This window comes from Chiloscyllium plagiosum, chromosome 15 (assembly GCF_004010195.1).
Source record: "Chiloscyllium plagiosum isolate BGI_BamShark_2017 chromosome 15, ASM401019v2, whole genome shotgun sequence".
Lineage (NCBI taxonomy): Eukaryota > Metazoa > Chordata > Chondrichthyes > Orectolobiformes > Hemiscylliidae > Chiloscyllium > Chiloscyllium plagiosum.
The window spans coordinates 16,659,767-16,678,450 of NC_057724.1; the positions used below are offsets into that span (position 1 = coordinate 16,659,767).

Sequence of the window (18,684 nt, forward strand, 5' to 3'; positions counted from 1 at the left end):
TGCAATCTTCTTCCCGCCCTCTCCGCCCCCACCCCAGTCTGACCTTTCACCCTCACCTTGACCTCTTTCCACCTATCACATTTCCGACGCCCCTCCCCCAAGTCCTTCCTCCCTACCTTTTATCTTAGCCTGCTGGACAAACTTTCCCCATTCCTGAAGAAGGGCTTATGCCCGAAACGTCGATTCTCCTGTTCCCTGGATGCTGCCTGACCTGCTGCGCTTTTCCAGCAACACATTTCCAGCTCTGATCTCCAGCATCTGCAGACCTCACTTTCTCCACAATTCTAACTGTTTTACAGACTCTGGGCTGTAATTATTTAGCATGTATTGCATTTTTGGTTGGCATTCCAAGTCCTGTGTGGACTCTCCTTTTGTTTGCTCTTGCCAGAGCCCATTTTTAGTGTAACTGGAAAAGTGTTCAGCTCTCTCTTGTGATACCATTATCTTTTCCCTTTTACTTGCTTTCTTACCTCCGGAGGTCCCCTCTCGCAGAGGGCACGTCTGCCTCAATGCCTTGGTTTTCGTAAAACAAGAAACCACATACCCGGTACGTCTTTGGCGAGTCCAACTCAGCCAGTGGTGGTTCCAAGTCTAAAACCATCTTTACACTTGCTGTCTCTTAAACACTCTGGAGATGGCAATCCCCTTCCCTTGGGTTTTGCTCTAATACCACTCGAGAGTTCACTGAACCTTTTTCCTGCTGTATTTATTCTCTTAGAATGAGTCTGTATGTAGGATTACTTAAGCCACGACTCTTACACTGACCCTGTTCGATTCGAGCCCCGGTGCTCGGGCGATCCACAAATTCCCAGTCCTCTCATGCAAAAGGGCCAATTCAGCACAGGCACTTTCAAGGCGCTGGTGCCTGCACCTCCCAGGAATCTTAAGAATCTCACCCAGTCACGGGGTCCTGGACGAACCCACAAGTTTACTGCCGTGAAAATTAAATCAACTTGACTCAACTGTTAGCAAGAGCAAAGAAAGGAGCTTTATTTAAATTCTGCAGAATTGACCCGTACATTTAGCCAGATGCCTCAATGTAAGGGGTACCTGAGTATTATTCAGATACTGTTTGTTATCACACTCTCAAGGGCAAAGACTGGGAAAAGTCAAGTTGTTATTCTCTCATCCCCTTGGTCTTGGACATAACAGTTCTTCAGTTTTTATTGAGTTCGACTGTCACCAGGTCGAGTTGAATGTTTACAGAATTCGCACAGAGACAAGCTGGCTGCAAACCTTAGCTAGATATTGTTTACGAAGTTCAGCACAGCATTGAATTTTGGAAAAGCATTATTTTTCAAATTTTACAGTAAATGTAACATTTCTTAATTTTCCATTACATAGATAAGATGCAGAGCTGGGCTGAGAAGTGGCAAATGGAGTTTAATGCGGAAAGGTGTGAGGTAGTTCACTTCGGAAGAAGTGACAGGATCACAGAATACTGGGCTAATGGTAAAATTCTTGGCAGTATAGATGAACAGAGAGATCTCGGTGTCCAGGTGCATAAATCCCTGAAAGTTGCCACCCAGGTTGTTAGGAAGGCAGACAGTGTATTGGCGTTTATTGGTAGGGGGATTGAGTTTCGGAGTCACGAGGTCATGCTTCAGCTGTACAAGACACTGGTAAGGCCACAGCTGGAGTATTGCATGCAGTTCTGGTCACCGCATTATAGGAAGGATGTGGAAGCTTTGGAAAGGGTTCAGAGGAGATTTACTAGGACGTTGCCTGGTGTGGAAGGAAGGACTTATAAGGAAAGGCTGAAGGAACTGAGGCTGTTTTCATTGGAGAAAAAAAGGTTGAGAGGTGACTTAATCGAGACGTATAAGATAATCAGAGGGTTAGATAGCGTGGACAGTGAGAGCCTGTTTCCTCGGATGGTGAAGGTAACATGAAGGGACATAACTTTAAGTTGAAGGGTGATAGATTTTGGACAGATATTTGGGGTAGTTTATTCACTCCGAGAGTAGTCGGGCCTTGGAACAGCCTGCCCGCAACAGTATTAGACTCGCTGACCTTAAGGGCATTGAACATATATATGGATAATAATGGAACGGTGTAGCTGGGCATCAGATTATTTTCACAGGTCGGCACAACATCGAGGGCCGAAGGGCCTGTACTATGCTGTAACGATCTATGTTCTGTGAATGTTACTATCCAATTACAAGTCAAAGCCTTGCTATTGTCCAGGTCTTGCTGCATTTGAACACTGACAGCTTCAGTATCTGAGGAGTCACGAATGGTGCTGAACATCGTGCAGTCGTCAGTGAATATCCCCACTTCTGACCTTGTGATGGAGGGAAGGTCATTTATGAAGCAGTTGAAGATGGTTGGGCCTAGAACGTAATCCTGAGAAACTCCTGTAGAGATGTCCTGGAGCTGAGATGATTAACCTCCCACGAACTCAAACGTCTTCCCTTGTGCTGGGCAAGATTCCAATCAGCGGAGACCTTTCCCCCAGTTCCCATTGACTCCAGTTTTGCTCTTTAATACAATACTTGGTCAAATACTGCCTTGATGGCAAGGTTAGTTACTCTCACCTGCCCTCTGGAATTCAGGTCTTTTATGGACCAATGCTGTAATTAGGTCAGGGAGTTCAGAGGCGGTGGCTGGATCCCAACAATCATCATTTTGATCAGGTTTATTTGCCAGTGCCACTGATAGCACTGTCTACAACTTTTTCCATCACTTTGCCAATTGGCTAGAGTGGCTTTGTCTTGCTTTTGTGTATAGGACATACCTGGGCAATTTTCCACATTGTTGAGAAGATGCCAATGTTGTAGCTATATTGGAACGGCTTGGCTAGGGATGCAGTGAGTCCTGGAGCACAAGTCTTCAGTACTGTTGCTGAAGTGTTGACAGGGCCCAAGATTTTTCCAGTGTCCAGTACCTTGAGCCATTTTGTGATATCACAGGGAGTGTTCCAGGCATGCCCTGGCACTTCTCTTGAACCAGGCTCAATCTGCCAGCTTGATGGTAATGGTAGAATGGGGAAATGTTTTAGATTATGATTGAAGAGAACTTTGCTGCGGATGGTATCCATGAGATGCTATGGGCCCAGTTTCCTGTTGCTCGATCTGATTAAAGCTTATCCCATTTACTTTGGGAGGAGGGTATCCTAACTGCAAAGATGGGAACTTCGTCTCCACAACAACGACTATGCGCTGGTTATGCTGTCATGGATAGATGTATCTGCAGTAGGTAGCTCGATAAAGATGTGATCAAACAGATTATTCCTCCTTGTTGCTTCCTTCACCATCTGCCACATGTGCTATCAAATATGCCTACTGTAAAAAGTCACCAGAGTCCTTCCAGACCTACCGTCTCATTAGGGAGAGATGACTGGTGGTGGTCTAACCTGAGCGTTGCCACTCCTCAGGCGAGGGGAGACGTTGAGAAGGAGAATCTTTCACGATAATCTCAACAGGCGAGGGAATTGAGCTCATACTATTGGCACCCCTCTGCATTGGGAACCAGCCGTCCAGCTAACTGATCCACAATAACAGCAGCATTCATATGGAGTTATTAATTGGGAAGAAAGCTTCATAGAAGCAGAATCAAAATGGTCTGAATGCTGATGCCATTACATTCATGTGTAGAACTGTGGAGTCTTTGAATGTTATGTCTTATCATATTTAGTGCAGAAAGAAGACAGTTGGCAGCATTAGTGAAGATTGTGTTCTCGTCCATCATTCTTAACCATCTGCACCTTTCATCTCTGAAGAATGTGCAAGTCCACTATAGGTAGAGGTATGTGCCAAGACATCTCTAGGGATCTACTCTCTCTTCTCCATTATTAGCTCAGCACTCAGGCTGGGTTTCCCCTGCAACTCTGGCTCCATCAAAATTATTTGGCCAGAGCAGCTTCCAGGGAGTTTCCAACCTTTTAGCTTTGTGCACCTGTAATAAATGTGTCAGAAAAGAATAACCGCACAACTGCTAGAAAGGGTTACCTTTTGAAAGGTTCCATGCGTGTAACTAGATTATGGGAGAAATATCTGAGTTAGTATTAACTGATAATATTCTTTTTAATGCAGAGTTTTGACAATGTAGAAATGCTGCCTTTGCCCTCTGAGACTTTAAGGTCGTTTTTTTTTGTAACATAGCATTTTGCCTGCACGATAATGGACAGGATGTAGCAGTGTGCCATAGCAGTCCAAAAATTGGCAGCGAGTTTGAGAGTGTTGAAGCACAAATATCACGTGTACTGGAGTTGGAAGTTTGGTATTGAGATACAACCACAGTACAGAATGAGATTCCAACAATGTTTTGAGGGCCATGTCCCTGCTCTAACTTGGAGCATCCTGGATTTACCTTGATCAGCAGCATCTTCTCTTCACAATGAGCACTGAAAACAAACTGTGCAACAGTGGCAAGCAGCTATGTTTCACGAAGGATCATGACCATCTTGCACCATTGGATGGAAACACAGGTGGTTACCTATAGTTCAAAGGTAACCAGCCCACAGGTTTGGGATAAAGTGTGGCAAGACCTCCATGAACTCTCTGTGGTCAGGGAGTTGTCAGCTTTATTCCACACTATACCGTAGTCATTAAGTCAACTGAGATAATTGATCCCCATGCATATGATAGGAAAGCAAACCTGTAATTCCTCCAGTAACGAGCAAAGTCGTATCATAACATGTTTTAATTTGTGTTCCTAATAAAATATTTTATGGAATAGTATAAAAATTTAAAAACCGGTTCAATGCAAAGTAACCAAATTGCACAGAGTCCTCTTTTTATTTATTTATTGACTGTTTTACCATGATGACTAAGAGTGATATTGGTCAAAAGTCACACAACACCAGGTTATAGTCCAACAGGTTTATTTGAAAACACAAGTTTTTGCAGTGCTGCCCCATCGCCAGGTGAAGTGAAGAGAGCACCCAGCACAGACTTTATAACCAGAGAGATCAAAAGATCATACAAATGTTGTGAGTGGACTATCGATAGGCCATATAATAGTTCTCGGCAGGTGATCAACAGTATCAGATAGTGCCAGTAAAGTGTCAACAACTAAACAACAAGTGACAGGATGATCTACATTCTGGTTAATTGAGGCATGGAGATCATTACAAAAAAATTAAAACTAAGGTGGTGCTGGAGACATACCAATTGACTGGAATAACATGCTAGGTATAACAGTTGCTTGCAAATCTTGGTAACAATCGGAGTTGCCAATGTAGACCCGGCAGCAATTATGGTCCAACTTGCTGGCGTTTCTGTAGAACTGGGTGCTTTCCACCATCATCTTTTCCCTGCTATTTTAAGGTGCTACATTTGTTGATTCTGAACGTGTCTGCAGTATTTACATATTTGACTACACTAAAAGGGAAGTAATGCTGAAAATATCTCCAGCTCAGAGTCTGGGTGGGGTAATTTGCTTGGTTTGTTTGAGTTTGCCCACTTGAAGCTGTCACAGTTGCCTAAGCAACATCGAATCTGCTTTCACTGACACACAAGATTTGTGTGCTATGCTACATTGGTCCTTATTAAAATGATAATGCAAATGAGCTTGGAAGGGGTTAAGGAGTTCATTGGCACACATTGCTTCCTTCCTAGCTTAGACTAAAGTTTATAGAGTAGTAAAATATGTGTACCGAAAGGAATCCTGTTTACTTGATTTATTTCTGCCAATGTTTGAAAGTATTGAAGCATTTCTGTGAAACCGCTCCACAGGTGCTAGCTCCAGTTTTCACCCAGTTGGCCATTTTGCGCAAGTTTTGAGTCTTTCTGGAAAGTTATTTGGCTGCAGAGACCATTCCAGCTGGAAGCAGCCTTATTCTGACCTGGTGGCAGTGGATAATTCTTCTGAAGAGGATAATTAAGTAATTCTAACAGGATGCCTAGGTGATCGTAAGGTTACAAGATAGCTGTAGATAAGGAAAGCCATTTGGTTCATTTGTTCTCGAGAGATCTGAATCTCAACTGTTTCTAACATCCATGTGTATTTTTTAACAAAATCCAGAACTTTGTAATACTACTGCTTCAGTTTGAGTCCTGTTCCAGAGATGTGTTTGTTTTTCCCCTTTGCAGAGAGGCCACTTTGATCTGCGTCTCACTGTTCTCCAATCCTACCTTGTGCTCAGAAGCCAGCTTCCATTTCATTATTTTCCCTCCATTCTTCTTCACCATTTTGTTTTCTCTGCTCCTCAGGATGTGTTGGATTATAGGAAAAATCTCCTACCTTTATCTGTTCTTCACATGGTAAGACCAATCTTTGGCACTGGAAGAGGCATCGTAGACCACATTTACTTCAAATATGCACATTTTGCAGCAGAAGGTAGAGGACAGGTAAATTACTGAACCCATCACGTCAACCAACCAACCAAACTAGGGATACTGAGGTTGCATACACCACCTCTAAAGACAAAGTCACCGTAGTCCTAGCAGACCACAGGCTGTTCGTGCCTCAGGTGAGGGGAGAGGTTGGGAAGGAATGGTTTTCATGATAACCTCAGTGTACGATTTGAACCCATATTGTTGGCATCACTCTGCATTGCAAACTAGCTATCCAGCTAACTGATTCCCCCCCCACAAGCATATAAAATCTCTACTACTGAGGCCAACCAACATGATACAGACCATGAATGTAAACCGAGCTTTCTTTATTTTTTTAAAGCCAGTTAATTATTCCAATCTGAGGAGGGGGAGGAAAGAAGATAGTCTACAAAGTTTATCGTAATTATTTTGTGTGTGTGTGAAAGCTGTGTCCAATTTTATTAAGAAGAAAGGCTGTTGTTTTGCTGAGCTGAGTTGCAAATTTGACCATAGGAACAGTGTAGAAATGTGGAGGCCCATGACAAACTTCATTTCCCATAATTAGGATCAGATGACCGTTTGTGCAACACTGCGTTTCACAATGTAGCATTAACTGTAGAACATCTCGATGCTTTTAATTCTCGGGGAAGTTCTGTAGCCCTTCTCTCAATTCTGAATTTGGTTTTGTTCCCTCAAACTGCTTGAGCGTCCTCCTTGTTCCCTGGTGGAGGTGCTGCTGCTTAGCTGGTTCATGGTTTAGTTGGCACTTGTTGCCTCTTCGTTGACCAATTGCCATTTGGCAAATCTTCATGCAAGGGGCCTGCTTTGAATGCTGAAAGTCTATTCTGCCCGGGGGCTGGGGAGAGGAATTCTCAGCCTTTTACTGTGTGCTTTTGTGCCACTTTGAGTTTAGGTTCTTTCCAGAACGGTTGAGAAAAAGGCAAATTCACAGACTGTCTTCAGACTTATACTTCCTATTAGCACAATTTGTTATATGTGGAAAGTGAATACATGTAACTCATAGATAATACCAGGCTCTGATTTATAGTTAGAATAGGTAATATATTTATCCTGATGTGTTCAAGTCCATTTGCTCCCTGTGTTTCTTCCAGAAGGTAGCGTTCTAGTGTAGTCTGCTGTAGATTATTCTAGAGCGCAGTGTGTTCAAGCGCAGTCTACAGTGTGGTATTTGTAATCTGTGATATTCAGCTCTGTGACAGCTTCAGGGATCTAACCCCTCTGCACAAAATTCACTACTGAGCTCAATTCTGTCCCTCACCAATGCTTTTCTGTTGAATCCAGAAGTGCTGAATTCTAACTTAACTACTCTAATCTGGTTTTCTTTTTTTGGGTGTGTAATTTCTTGGGACCCTGCTGAGCAAATGTGTTGAGCGGCATTTTGAGATTTGCCATCATCTATTTATGTTGTATGACTCCAAAGGGTTGAAAGGACTCAAATCAATCTTACTAGCACTTTCATGAACACAGATTAACCCAAAGTGCTTTCTGGCCACTGAGTACTATTTGAAGTTGTACATACAGGAAGCCAAGCCAGTCATCACAGAGTAAGATGCCATATGGAGCATGGAGTCATAGAGATGTATAGCATGGATGTTGACCCTTTTGTCCAACTCGTCCACAACAACCAGATATCCTAAATTAATCTAGTCCCATTTGCCAGCGTGTGGCCCATGTCCCTCTATACCCTTCATATTTATGTACCCATCCAGATGCCTTTTAAATGTTGTAATTGTACCAGCCTCCACCACTTCCTCTGGCAGCTCATTCCATACATGTACCACCCTCTGTGTGAAAAAGTTGCCCCTTAGGTCCCTTTTAAATTTTTCCCCTCTCACCCTAAACCTATGCCTCTAGTTCTGGACTCACCCATCCTGGGGAAAAGACCTTGTCTATTCACTCTATCCATGCCACTCTTGATTTTATGAACGTCTATAAGGTCATGCCTCAGCCTCTGAAACTTCAAGAAAAACAGCCTCGGTCTATTCAGCTTCTCCCTGTAACTCAGACCTACAAACCCTGGCAACAGCTTTGTAAAACCTGTCTGAACCCTTTCAAGTTTCACAACATCCTTTCTGTAACAGGGAGAGCAGAAATGCACAAAAGTAACCCAACCAATGTCCTGTACAGCCGCAACATGACTTCCCAACTCTTATACTCAATGCTCTGACCAATAAAGGAAAGCATACTAAATGCCGCCTTCACTATCCTATCTACCTGTGACTCTACTTTCAAGGCACTATGAACCTATACTCCAATGTCTCTTTGTTCAGCAACACTCCTCATGACCTTACCATTAAGTGTATAAGTCTGACTTGCCTTTCCAAATGCAGCACCAATCTAAATTAAACTCCGTCTGCCCACTCCTTGGCCCACAGGTCCATCTGATCAAGGTGCCATTGTATTCTGAGGTAACCTTGGCAGGCCCCTACACCACCAATTTCAGTGTCATCTGGAAACCTACTAACCATACCAACTATGTCATCATACCTGACCTACAAGTGATCAGTTGTGACAGGGAACTCTCGAGTTAGAGCCAAAGACAGTTGTTTTTGCAGCTGGCAATGAGACATCAGAATGGTGTATTGCTTCCCTGGTGCCAGGATCAAGAATATCTCTGAAAGGGTCTATAATATTCTCAATGGGGAGAGGGACCAGCACATAGGAAGAGAAAATGATGAGGTTCTGAGGAGAGAATTCAACAAATTAGGGAGGAATTTAGAAAGGTCCTTGAGGGTGATGTAGGAATAGGAGGATAGAACAGATGAATGTGTGGTGTGCTGGTGTAGGGAAGAAGGGTTCACATTTTTTGGATTATTGGAATCTCTTCTGCGTAAAAGTGACCTGTATAAAAAGATGGATTGCTAGAGCTGCTCGGGAGGATTTAAAGGTGGTGGGTGGAGGGGGGTGGAGTGGTTGCCAGGGAGACAGTGAGAAAAGAGATCAGTTTGACACTTGTGTAGTCGGAAAAGGAGCAAGTGAGCAATGTAATGGTGATCAGATCATCTGTTTTAGTGAACATTAATTGAGAAATAAATTCTGGCCAATGCAACTGTTCTTTTTTCTTCAAAATAGTGCCATGGTATATTTTTAGACCCACACAAACGTGAGAGTTGTGAAGCTTAGGTTTAACATGCCATTTCAGAATCCATTTTGTTTTTTGAGACTGCAGCACATCCTCAGTACTGCTGTTGAAGTGTTCGCTTGGACTATGTTCTCAAACCTCTGGTATAGGAATTGAACCCACAGCCTTCTGACTTAGTTCAAAAAATAGTGTATTACTTATGATTAGATTGGATAACTGGAAATTTAAGTACCTTGAAATCTGTGAGTCACTTCTTTTGAGCTGCAATTTTGACAGTGTTTCACAGAATGGACAGCACTGCGATTCACATCAGCCCGTGTCACTCCAAATAAAACTTCACAACATGGCCACATGCCATAAAATGCAGGATTTAAGTTCTTCTCTAACTCATTACCACCACACAATCCATGTGCCTATCCAAAGCTGCAAACAACTATTTAGTGGAACTGTATTGCCCTGTAATACATTTTCTCCCTTGTTTACAATTGGCAGTGAATTTGACATGTCTAATTTCACATAGAACACAGAGGAAAAAAAAATAACCTTTTAATGACCACCTTGTTGGATTAATGCAGGGGAATGTACAATTGGCAGAAAAATCGGTTTTGGATAATGGTGGAGTTAATTACACTCCACAAAATCACTTCTTCATCATCATTACAGCAAGGAGAAACCCATTGGTATAATGGTGGAACCACTGAGACTCTGCTATGATTCAGTAGCAGGAAAACGTCGCAAACTATTGCTGGTGCAATTTATACAAGCCATCTCCTTTGAATTTTCTGTAATGATGATGATCTATCTTCAGATTATAAAGGAAATAAGCAGCCAGTTTTATAATCACTCTTCATATCAGTGCTGAACATTTCTCGAATTTGGCAGTAATGCATCACGGTTTGATTGTCTTTCGGGCTTAGCTTCTTTGCCTGGTGGTCAACTTATTAATATCATTTTAAATATTACTGTTCATCTCTTTCAAATGTCAAATGTGTAGATTTTTTTTAAACAAATAATAGATCAGAAATAAGTCAGAACCCATATATGTTAGCCTGTAAGCTGACCCTCAGAGGCTTGCATTATCCTTCTAAAACCTATGGTCAACTTATCCGTCAAGTACTGTATATAAGTGAAGTGCTAGCACAAGTGTGCATGATGATATTTTGAAATGTTATCTGCCTCTACTGAACAGTTAGGGGTACCTTTTTAAAATCCTGCACATCTCTCTAACATTGCCCATATCATCTATTTTGTTCCTTAACTCTCAGTTATAAGATAAGAACAGACAAGAAAAATATACACTTGTGGGGTGAAGAATTGAGATGCCTGCTAATACAAGTATAACATGCCATGGCTAGAAAGGAAGTTGACTTAAATACTGAGTAAATACAACAACATGACTTTTAGGGGGTGGGGGTGGAAAAATGGACTTGGCTTATGTGCTGCAATATAAGGTACAAAATCTGTCCTGGTGCCTTGCAGCAATGAAGCCTGACAGTTTATGATAACGAAGTTGTACAGAAAGGTTCCTGCATCAAAGGTGGAATTTACACCAGGAAAAAAGTTGGTTCTTTTGAAAATAATTTCATCAATCATCCGGAGATAAACTTGCATCTCTGAGGAATGGTTGGATTAGACCTGTAATGTAATGTACTTGGATTGTTAATCTTGTTCATTTTCTTTAAATCCCTTGATGATATCTTCACTAACAGAGGTTTGATGTTCAGGCTTATGCATTCTCAGATTTTGTGGAACTTTCCGTATGCTGACTGTATAAATATTTAAAATTATTTTGCAATTCACCATAATTGCATATCTGTTTGGATTGCAAATATTGTTAGTTTTCTTCTATGTTCCTGCACATTATACACATTGAAAACATTGAAAAGGCATTTTTCATGCGCTGTAAATCATCAGTGCTTTTTAAAAAACTTTTGCTGTATCTTCTGGTAACCTGAGGGCCCTCATTATTGAGCATGAGCATCACAACAGAATATGATGTAGAATAAATCTCCTCCAAAATCCATTAGCAATTGATTTCTTTTTTCATTTTCTTCTGGTGGATTGAGGGGTTAGGAAGAATATTTTCATGTAGTAACTGTTCCTTTCCACTGTATGTCAGGATGATGAAGATTGTGTGGAAAACTAAACAGTTTGTTCATAATGCTTTGTGGGCAGCATGGTGGCACAGTGGTTAGCACTACTGCCTCACAGCACCTGAGACCCGGGTTCATTTCCCGCCTCAGGCGACTGACTGTGTGGAGTTTGCACGTTCTCCCCGTGTCTGCGTGGGTTTCCTCCGGGTGCTCCGGTTTCCTCCCACAGTCCAAAGATGTGCAGGTCAGGTGAATTGGCCATGCTAAATTGTCCGTAGTGTTAGGTAAGGGGTAAATGTAGGGGTATGGGTGGGTTGTGCTTCGGCGGGTCGGTGTGGACTTGTTGGGCCAAAATCTAATCTAATGCGGAAAAGTTGCTGACTTGTTTTTAATGTCAATAGGGTTAGCTGCTTCTGCATCCATACTAACTGTTCAAGACCAGAAAAGTTTGGTAGCATGAAACCATTCAAACCTTGCTTTCCATACAATGCCGAAGTAATGTGGGAAATCAGAACCAAAAATTAGGATACTAAAAGGCTCATTACACCTTTTCCTACCACTTGCTACTTCATCCCATGTTGTCTTTAGCTCCCCACCTTTTAAAGAAATATACTTCTCAATTTAAGAATGAACATTTCTCTGTTGGGGATGCTGATTTGTTCTCAAAAATCCTGAATAGTTGATCAGCTTCAAATTTGATACAAAAATGCCGCCTCCTGTGGACAGTCTCAGTCGAGATGTTGTTGTTCCCAATTCTTGTGGGTCAACACTCAAAACAAGTTTGTGGGAATTTCCTTCATCTGCAGTTTCTGTTGAAGCTTGAATGCACTTAGAATAATTGCCAAAAATTGTACCTTAAGTGTTTTAAGGGCTTTCAAGTTTGCCTTGAACTGAGATGCCCCCTAGTGTAGTTAATGTATGTTGAAATGACTCATTGACACTACATCATGTGTATGTGCACTAAGCTCTTTGAGATTCTGGAAAAAAGCGGGCAAGAACGTTTCACAAATTCAGATCCCAATATGAATAAGCTCTGTGCTTAATACAGAATTGTCTTTCTGCCTTTATTAAAGGCCTATAAAATTGAAAATTTTGGGATTTCTAAAGGTGTATTCCAATGGGTTCCTTTATAAAATTTCTTCCAGTGTAACTTGGCACTTTTTTGTTTCATTTATTTTCTTTCTGTTACTCCTTCATGACCTGCATATTGCTCACCGTGCCTCAGATAAAGGTTATCGGGCATCTGCCAAACTCTTGTTAGTGTAATCATATACAAGTGCATCAAAGTATCAGTGATGTTCTGGAACTCTGTCTTCTTACACCCTCCATGGAAGTGTCAGGTCTGTACTTGACCCACCTTCCCTCATGCGTTGGACATAATTGGCACCTCCTGAAGTTTAGAAATATTTTTGCAAATCCATATCTGTCTGCCGCACAGTGCTGCAATAAACCACTCAGTCATTCTGATCAACAAATAAAACTCCTTTTCAAAAATATAAAAATTGGTGGTTCTGCAATTACCTCAAAGTGTTCTTCATTAAGACGTAACAGAACTCTAGAAGATATACTGAACCAGCAAATCATGCAAACGTATTTACACCTCAGGTCAATCGGATTTTGGATCATGCCATTCACATTGCTGGATACTTGATTCTCTGACTTTGGGGAACCTGTTGCGACCAGATTTACTGAAAAGGCTGTCTTGTCTCAGTAACTAAGTTGCCTTACCTTTGGGTACCAGCATCACTAGCCCTAATGTTTGGAGTAAATATTAACCTTTCTTCCTAGTCTTTATTGTGACCAGTGATGTAACAACTCCCAGCTTAATGTATCCTTTATGCTTTACTTTTTCAGATCTAATTCATGATGTTTCAAGAACCTACCTTCTCTGCGAGAGTGTAATCCCACCTCCAGTACAAGAGAAGGTTCTCGACTGTCCACGCATCGTCGTCATATCCTGTGACCTATGTGCAGTTCTGATTAAAAGCCTTCGATGCATGCTTGCTCTCCTTGAAGTCATCAAGACCAACAAGACTGATTTACTTCTGCACACTGACTACCTCCTGAATCTCAAAGCAGTCTTCTTTCCTATAAGCATTGAGAAAGTCTCTTTTACCCTGCTGGAGGCCTTGCTCTGAGAGTCATGGCTGCTGCAGTCCAACAGACTGAGTTGGTGTTCGAATTTGCTAGTAACGGAATGGATGATGCACACCAGGTATGTCCATGTGCTTAATGTACAGCTTACCATCAAGTGTATCACAGAGCAACCACTTTACTCAAAGTTGCTTTGTACTGGATTGATGAATTGCAATGGAGAGCCCGAGTCTTCAGGTGAAATGAAACTAGGTGAAAACAAGTTTCAGATGAGACTATTCAGGGTCTCCCTGAGAGTTTGAGGCTATGACTACATTACAGAAGTAAGGATTAAAAGTACATTTGTTATGTTGCTGATCCTCCGGCACTTGCTTTACTGGCAACTTCATTTGATTTCAACCAAATTACTTCAATTTTCTTTCATCACGTCCAGGCCTCCTATCAGACAATGACAATGTGCGAATTCAGACATGAAAGGCTGCACAATTGGGAAAAAAAAATTCTTCACTATATTGTGACCAAACCTCAGAATTTCACTTTCTCGCCTTAAATAATGACCAACAATGGGCTTTGTGGTGAAGAAATTATTCTTTGTTATTTAAAAAAAACTGATGAAAAGCCAGTGAGCTAGAAGGCTCTCTAAAACCAACTTTGAATATTTGCCATTGACCTTACTGTAATTTTATGAAAGCTGTTTACAAATGAACAAGAAACTTTGTCAGGGGAGGATTACAGGGTGAGAAACGAAGCTAGAGAAGTGAAAACTATTACCATGGCGATAAAGTTAGATGGAGCTTTATCCCAAGATAGCTAGTTCCATTTTAGCAGTGATAGCTTTGTTGCAATGCAATCCCATTCAATTTCTAAAGAGTTCAGTAGAATCTAGTGGCACAGTGCTTACTGGCGAGTACTTTTTCCCTTCCCTCTCTGTGGAGAAACTTCCCTTTCCCTGTACTCTGACTTTCCATCTTTAATGATCCACCCGTGGTTGTAAATTCACAAGATGGGAAAGCAATGGCATAAATGTGTGTTGTGAACATTTGAAATTCACAGTTAAGTGTTTTTGTGTCTCTGGTGTCCTTCACTGATGTCAATCCACTGACGTAGCACTGCACTGTTTCTAACCTAAACAGATGTTTGCATCAACAAAATGTATGCTCCCTCTCCAAAGCCCATGGGCTTGATTTCTAATCAAAATCCCAAGTGATGTATATTTCTTTCTTCAAGACTGTGCACCTGACAAAATTGTCAGTCTCGAAGCACCCTAGTGAATGTCACATGAATCAATTAGACAAAATGATCAAGGCTTGAGGAAGGTGGCTGTTAAAGAGTTTCTATCGCTTTGGACCTAAAGGAAGGATAGCGCTATGATAAATATCACTTAGGTAGGCCTGGAGATGGCGCTGTAGCAGCAGTCAACACTAAGCTGATGTGTTTTCCATGCTGGGGAGTTTGGGAATGCTGGTAACAGGGATTTTAATTGTGGCTTCACTGTGTAGTATAGCTAAACACTCTGATAGATGTTTCATGAACATCTTAACTTCATTCCACTCATCACTAATCTCTGGTAGGAATTAGAGTGCAAGTTCAAATCTTAGTTGGAATTATTATTTGTTATTAATGCCTGCCCTACCTGCACCATCCATCTTACTGGATGTTTGTCACATGCTGAAAACGTGCTCAAACTTCCTGGTGCAGTGGAAGTCTTGCACCAGGCTAGCACTATGAACATTTAGGTTTCAAACTACATTAAGTCTCCCAATAAGCACACTGTTGTTCTTGTCTTCTGCCTACATTGTTTAAATGTTTTTATCTTCAAATGGACAATAATATGACAAAGTTACAACATTAAGTAAAATGAAAATGTACTTCATCAATCTCTGATTGTGTTCACGAAGGGACAAATGTTGACCACACCCAGAACACTTTGCTCCTCCTTGATTTTTGTTTTTATTTTAAAAATGTACTTTATATACATAGTCACTAAAGCAGTTCAGTTCTTCCAGCAGCATATGAAGAAACAAGCAAACATCGGAATTTGTTTGGTATCCCAAATCAGATTTGTCCATGCACTTGAAAGGAATTGGCATTGCATTCAGTAAAAGCCTCCATCATAGCCGACAATCCTACAATTCCAAACAAACCCAAGGCATTTGTTATTCGTACAAGACTATATTTACATATTTTGAGGCACAAGAGGGTCTGATAACTGAACAGACACCATTTAATTTCAGAAATCCTCCTTTATATATTGCCATGAGACCCATCTTAAATCAATACTGACCAGCCGCAAGTGTTGTTATGACAACACAATTTACTTCCATAAACTAATTTTAGCTACAAGTACATTATGCATTCTTTCAAATGTAGTTAGCCTTTGCTCATGTGCATATTTGCTTATAGACATTGCCATTCAGTAATCAAGGAAAGGAAAGAATTAATAATAATAAAATATATTCGCACACTTTTTTCATTTCCATCATTATCATCATTTCTCCCAATAAATGTATGGATAGCCTCCAGTTCACATGTTCATTGATTGTACCTGCTCCTTACTTACTGATCAGAAATACTGAGAGCCAAATCTTGTTTCCCGATTAGCCACATGGAACTAGTAATTAACGTATTGGACAACACGAGTAAGAGATTGAGTCTTTGTTTAACATCTCATGCTCTGATTGAAATGCTGGAGTTAACAGTTTCTCGTCCAATCTCTTGTAGGTTTTGAACTCATAGCCCTCTGATTCAGAAGCAAGAGCACTACTAGATTTAAATTGTTGGGTGTGATGTTTATTCCTCTTGAGGAGAAATATACAATCCATTAACTGCACATCATTTCCTTATAGTAAAGACAAAATCAGCCTATCTTTCTGGACGACATTCTTGTCGGATTGTTAGCTATGATGGAGGCTTTAACTGAATGCAATGCCAATTCCTTTCAAGTGAAGCAAATCATTGTCACCTCATGGGCATTTCAAAAGTAATTTTGAATCTCTCAGCATGAAGAAGTTGAATTAATAACTGTTGTTCAAGGTATTTTGAATATTAGGTAAATGTTTCCTTCAGGGAGTTCACTTTCTGCCCCTTAGTTTTATATCCACTATTCCACAAATCACTTGCGATTTACATTTTCTAACAAGTCTGCTGTGATATTTCATCATGCATCTCTTGAAATTCCTAATGCATAACATCAACTGCACTGCCCTCATCAGTGCTTTTTGATAGCGGATCAAAGAACTCAACAGAGTTGATCATTTGTGATTGGTCGATAACAAATCTGTCAACAATACCTTTCCAAGTTACAATTCATTTTCTTCCAGATTATTGTTTTAAAATTTGCCCCAACCATTAGGTTGGCTGACTCATTTGGTACATTTATCTACCTTTTGTAACAAATGAAACCTTTGCAGCATTTCAGTTATGTTGCATGATGCCAAATTCACTGAAGATTGATGTGGAGACACCAGTGTTGGACTGGGGTATACAAAGTTAAAAATCACACAACACCAGGTTATAGTCCAAAAGATTTGGAAGCACTAGCTTTCAGAGCATTGCTCCTTCATCAGGTGGCTGTGGAGAATAAGACACAGAATTTATAGCAGAAGTTTACAGTGTGATGTAACTGAAATTCTATTTTGAAAAAGACCTGGATTGTTTGTTCAGTCTCTCGTCTTTTAGAATGACCATGTTGGTTTCAGTTCTTTCATATGTAAATCACAAAACATTTTTTGAAAGTTACAAAGTCTCAAGTCTTTTTTGAAAGTCTCAAGTGAATTTAACAATTGGTGTCATGTCAGCCCAGATAATGTATTGAAGGTGTTAGCTTCCCTGTGTGAGGCTGACTGTACCACAATGGCCAGAGTGATTCCAATCGAAAGAACAGACTTACAGAATATTACATGGATTCATGCAGTTTTTGAGCAAAGTAAAATGTAATTCTGCAAGTACAAATTCACCCCACAAACTTACATGTGTATGTGTGCATGTGGGAGTGTGTGTGGGTGGGGTGGGAGGTGTGGAATTGAGTGTCTGGGACAGTGTGTGTGTACGTGAGTGTAAAGGGTATAAATCTGTAAGAGGATGTGTGTGGGAGTGTATGTGTGAGCGTATGAGAGAGGGTCTGTGTGAGTTTGTGTGTGTGTGTGTGTGTGTGTGTGTGTGTATAGTGCAATGGTGGAGTGTGACATGAACCCAAGGTCCCGGTTGAGGCCATTCCCATGGGTACTGAACTTGGCTATCAGCCTCTGCTCGGCCACTTTTCATTGTTGCCTGTCCTGAAGTCCGCCTTGGAGGACAGGCACCCGAAGATTGTGAGATTGTGACTGAAGCTTTCATAGTTTCCACCTTTACTTACCAACCTAGGAAGTACCCATCCACATTGGTTGAAATTTCTTTTTCGAGTGTTGGCTAACTTCTAAGTATCTACTCTTTTATGCATTATTTTTTAATCCAGTTTCTCTCCATCTTCTTCTCTTTCACTGTGATATTAGTGGTGTCCTCAAGTGAAGATGGATACAAAGAACTCATTTAGTGCTTGTGCCTCAAAAACAGATATTTTTTGTCCCTCATTGATTCCATGTTTCCTTAGATAACACTTTTCCCATTTGTGTGTTTATAAAAGACTTTGGACTCCCTTTTATATATTTAACCAGTCCATTCTCATATACTAGCTTTGTCTTTTATTTCCTTTACGAGTTTTCATGTATAGTTTTCTATGTTCAGCTTAATTCTCTGCTGTATTATTTTTGAATGGAAACTATATTTGGGGTAGGAAATGGTGGTGTCATCTATGGAAAGGCTGGATCAAGTCAAACATGACGATGTGTGGGAGGGACACAGGAAATCTGTGAGTGAATTGAAAATGATTATGTAGATTGTATTTTCCGTAAACAACCCTTTGCCTGGTTGTCTCCGTTTCCACAAGGTGTAGCCAAGATTTTAATGTGAAATTAATGCATGATTTGAATGGTGTAGTTATTTATCTGCTGGCCTCACCACTGCAACTGCATTGTACAAACCAACTTTGTCCTTGTCTGGTTCAGTTGTAACCTTTGTACCGAAGCTGAGAATTTGAACTGAGACTTGCACTCTTTAGATCTGCTTCATTTTTCTCTTCCTTTTTGTCAGGGAGCTT

General features: G+C 40.9%; 1 protein-coding gene across 5 annotated transcripts in view; it reads left to right on the forward strand.

Annotated features, from left to right (window-relative positions):
- The window catches only part of elf1 (E74-like ETS transcription factor 1), a 263,022-nt gene that overhangs the window by 199,883 nt on the left and 44,455 nt on the right, over positions 1-18,684 (forward strand). For all 5 annotated transcript variants that reach the window (XM_043704487.1, XM_043704490.1, XM_043704486.1 and 2 more), the window contains one exon: positions 13,311-13,671. In XM_043704487.1, the coding sequence (XP_043560422.1) occupies positions 13,600-13,671 (72 nt within the window). In that variant the 5' untranslated portion in view covers positions 13,311-13,599. The remainder of the gene's footprint in view (positions 1-13,310; positions 13,672-18,684) is intronic.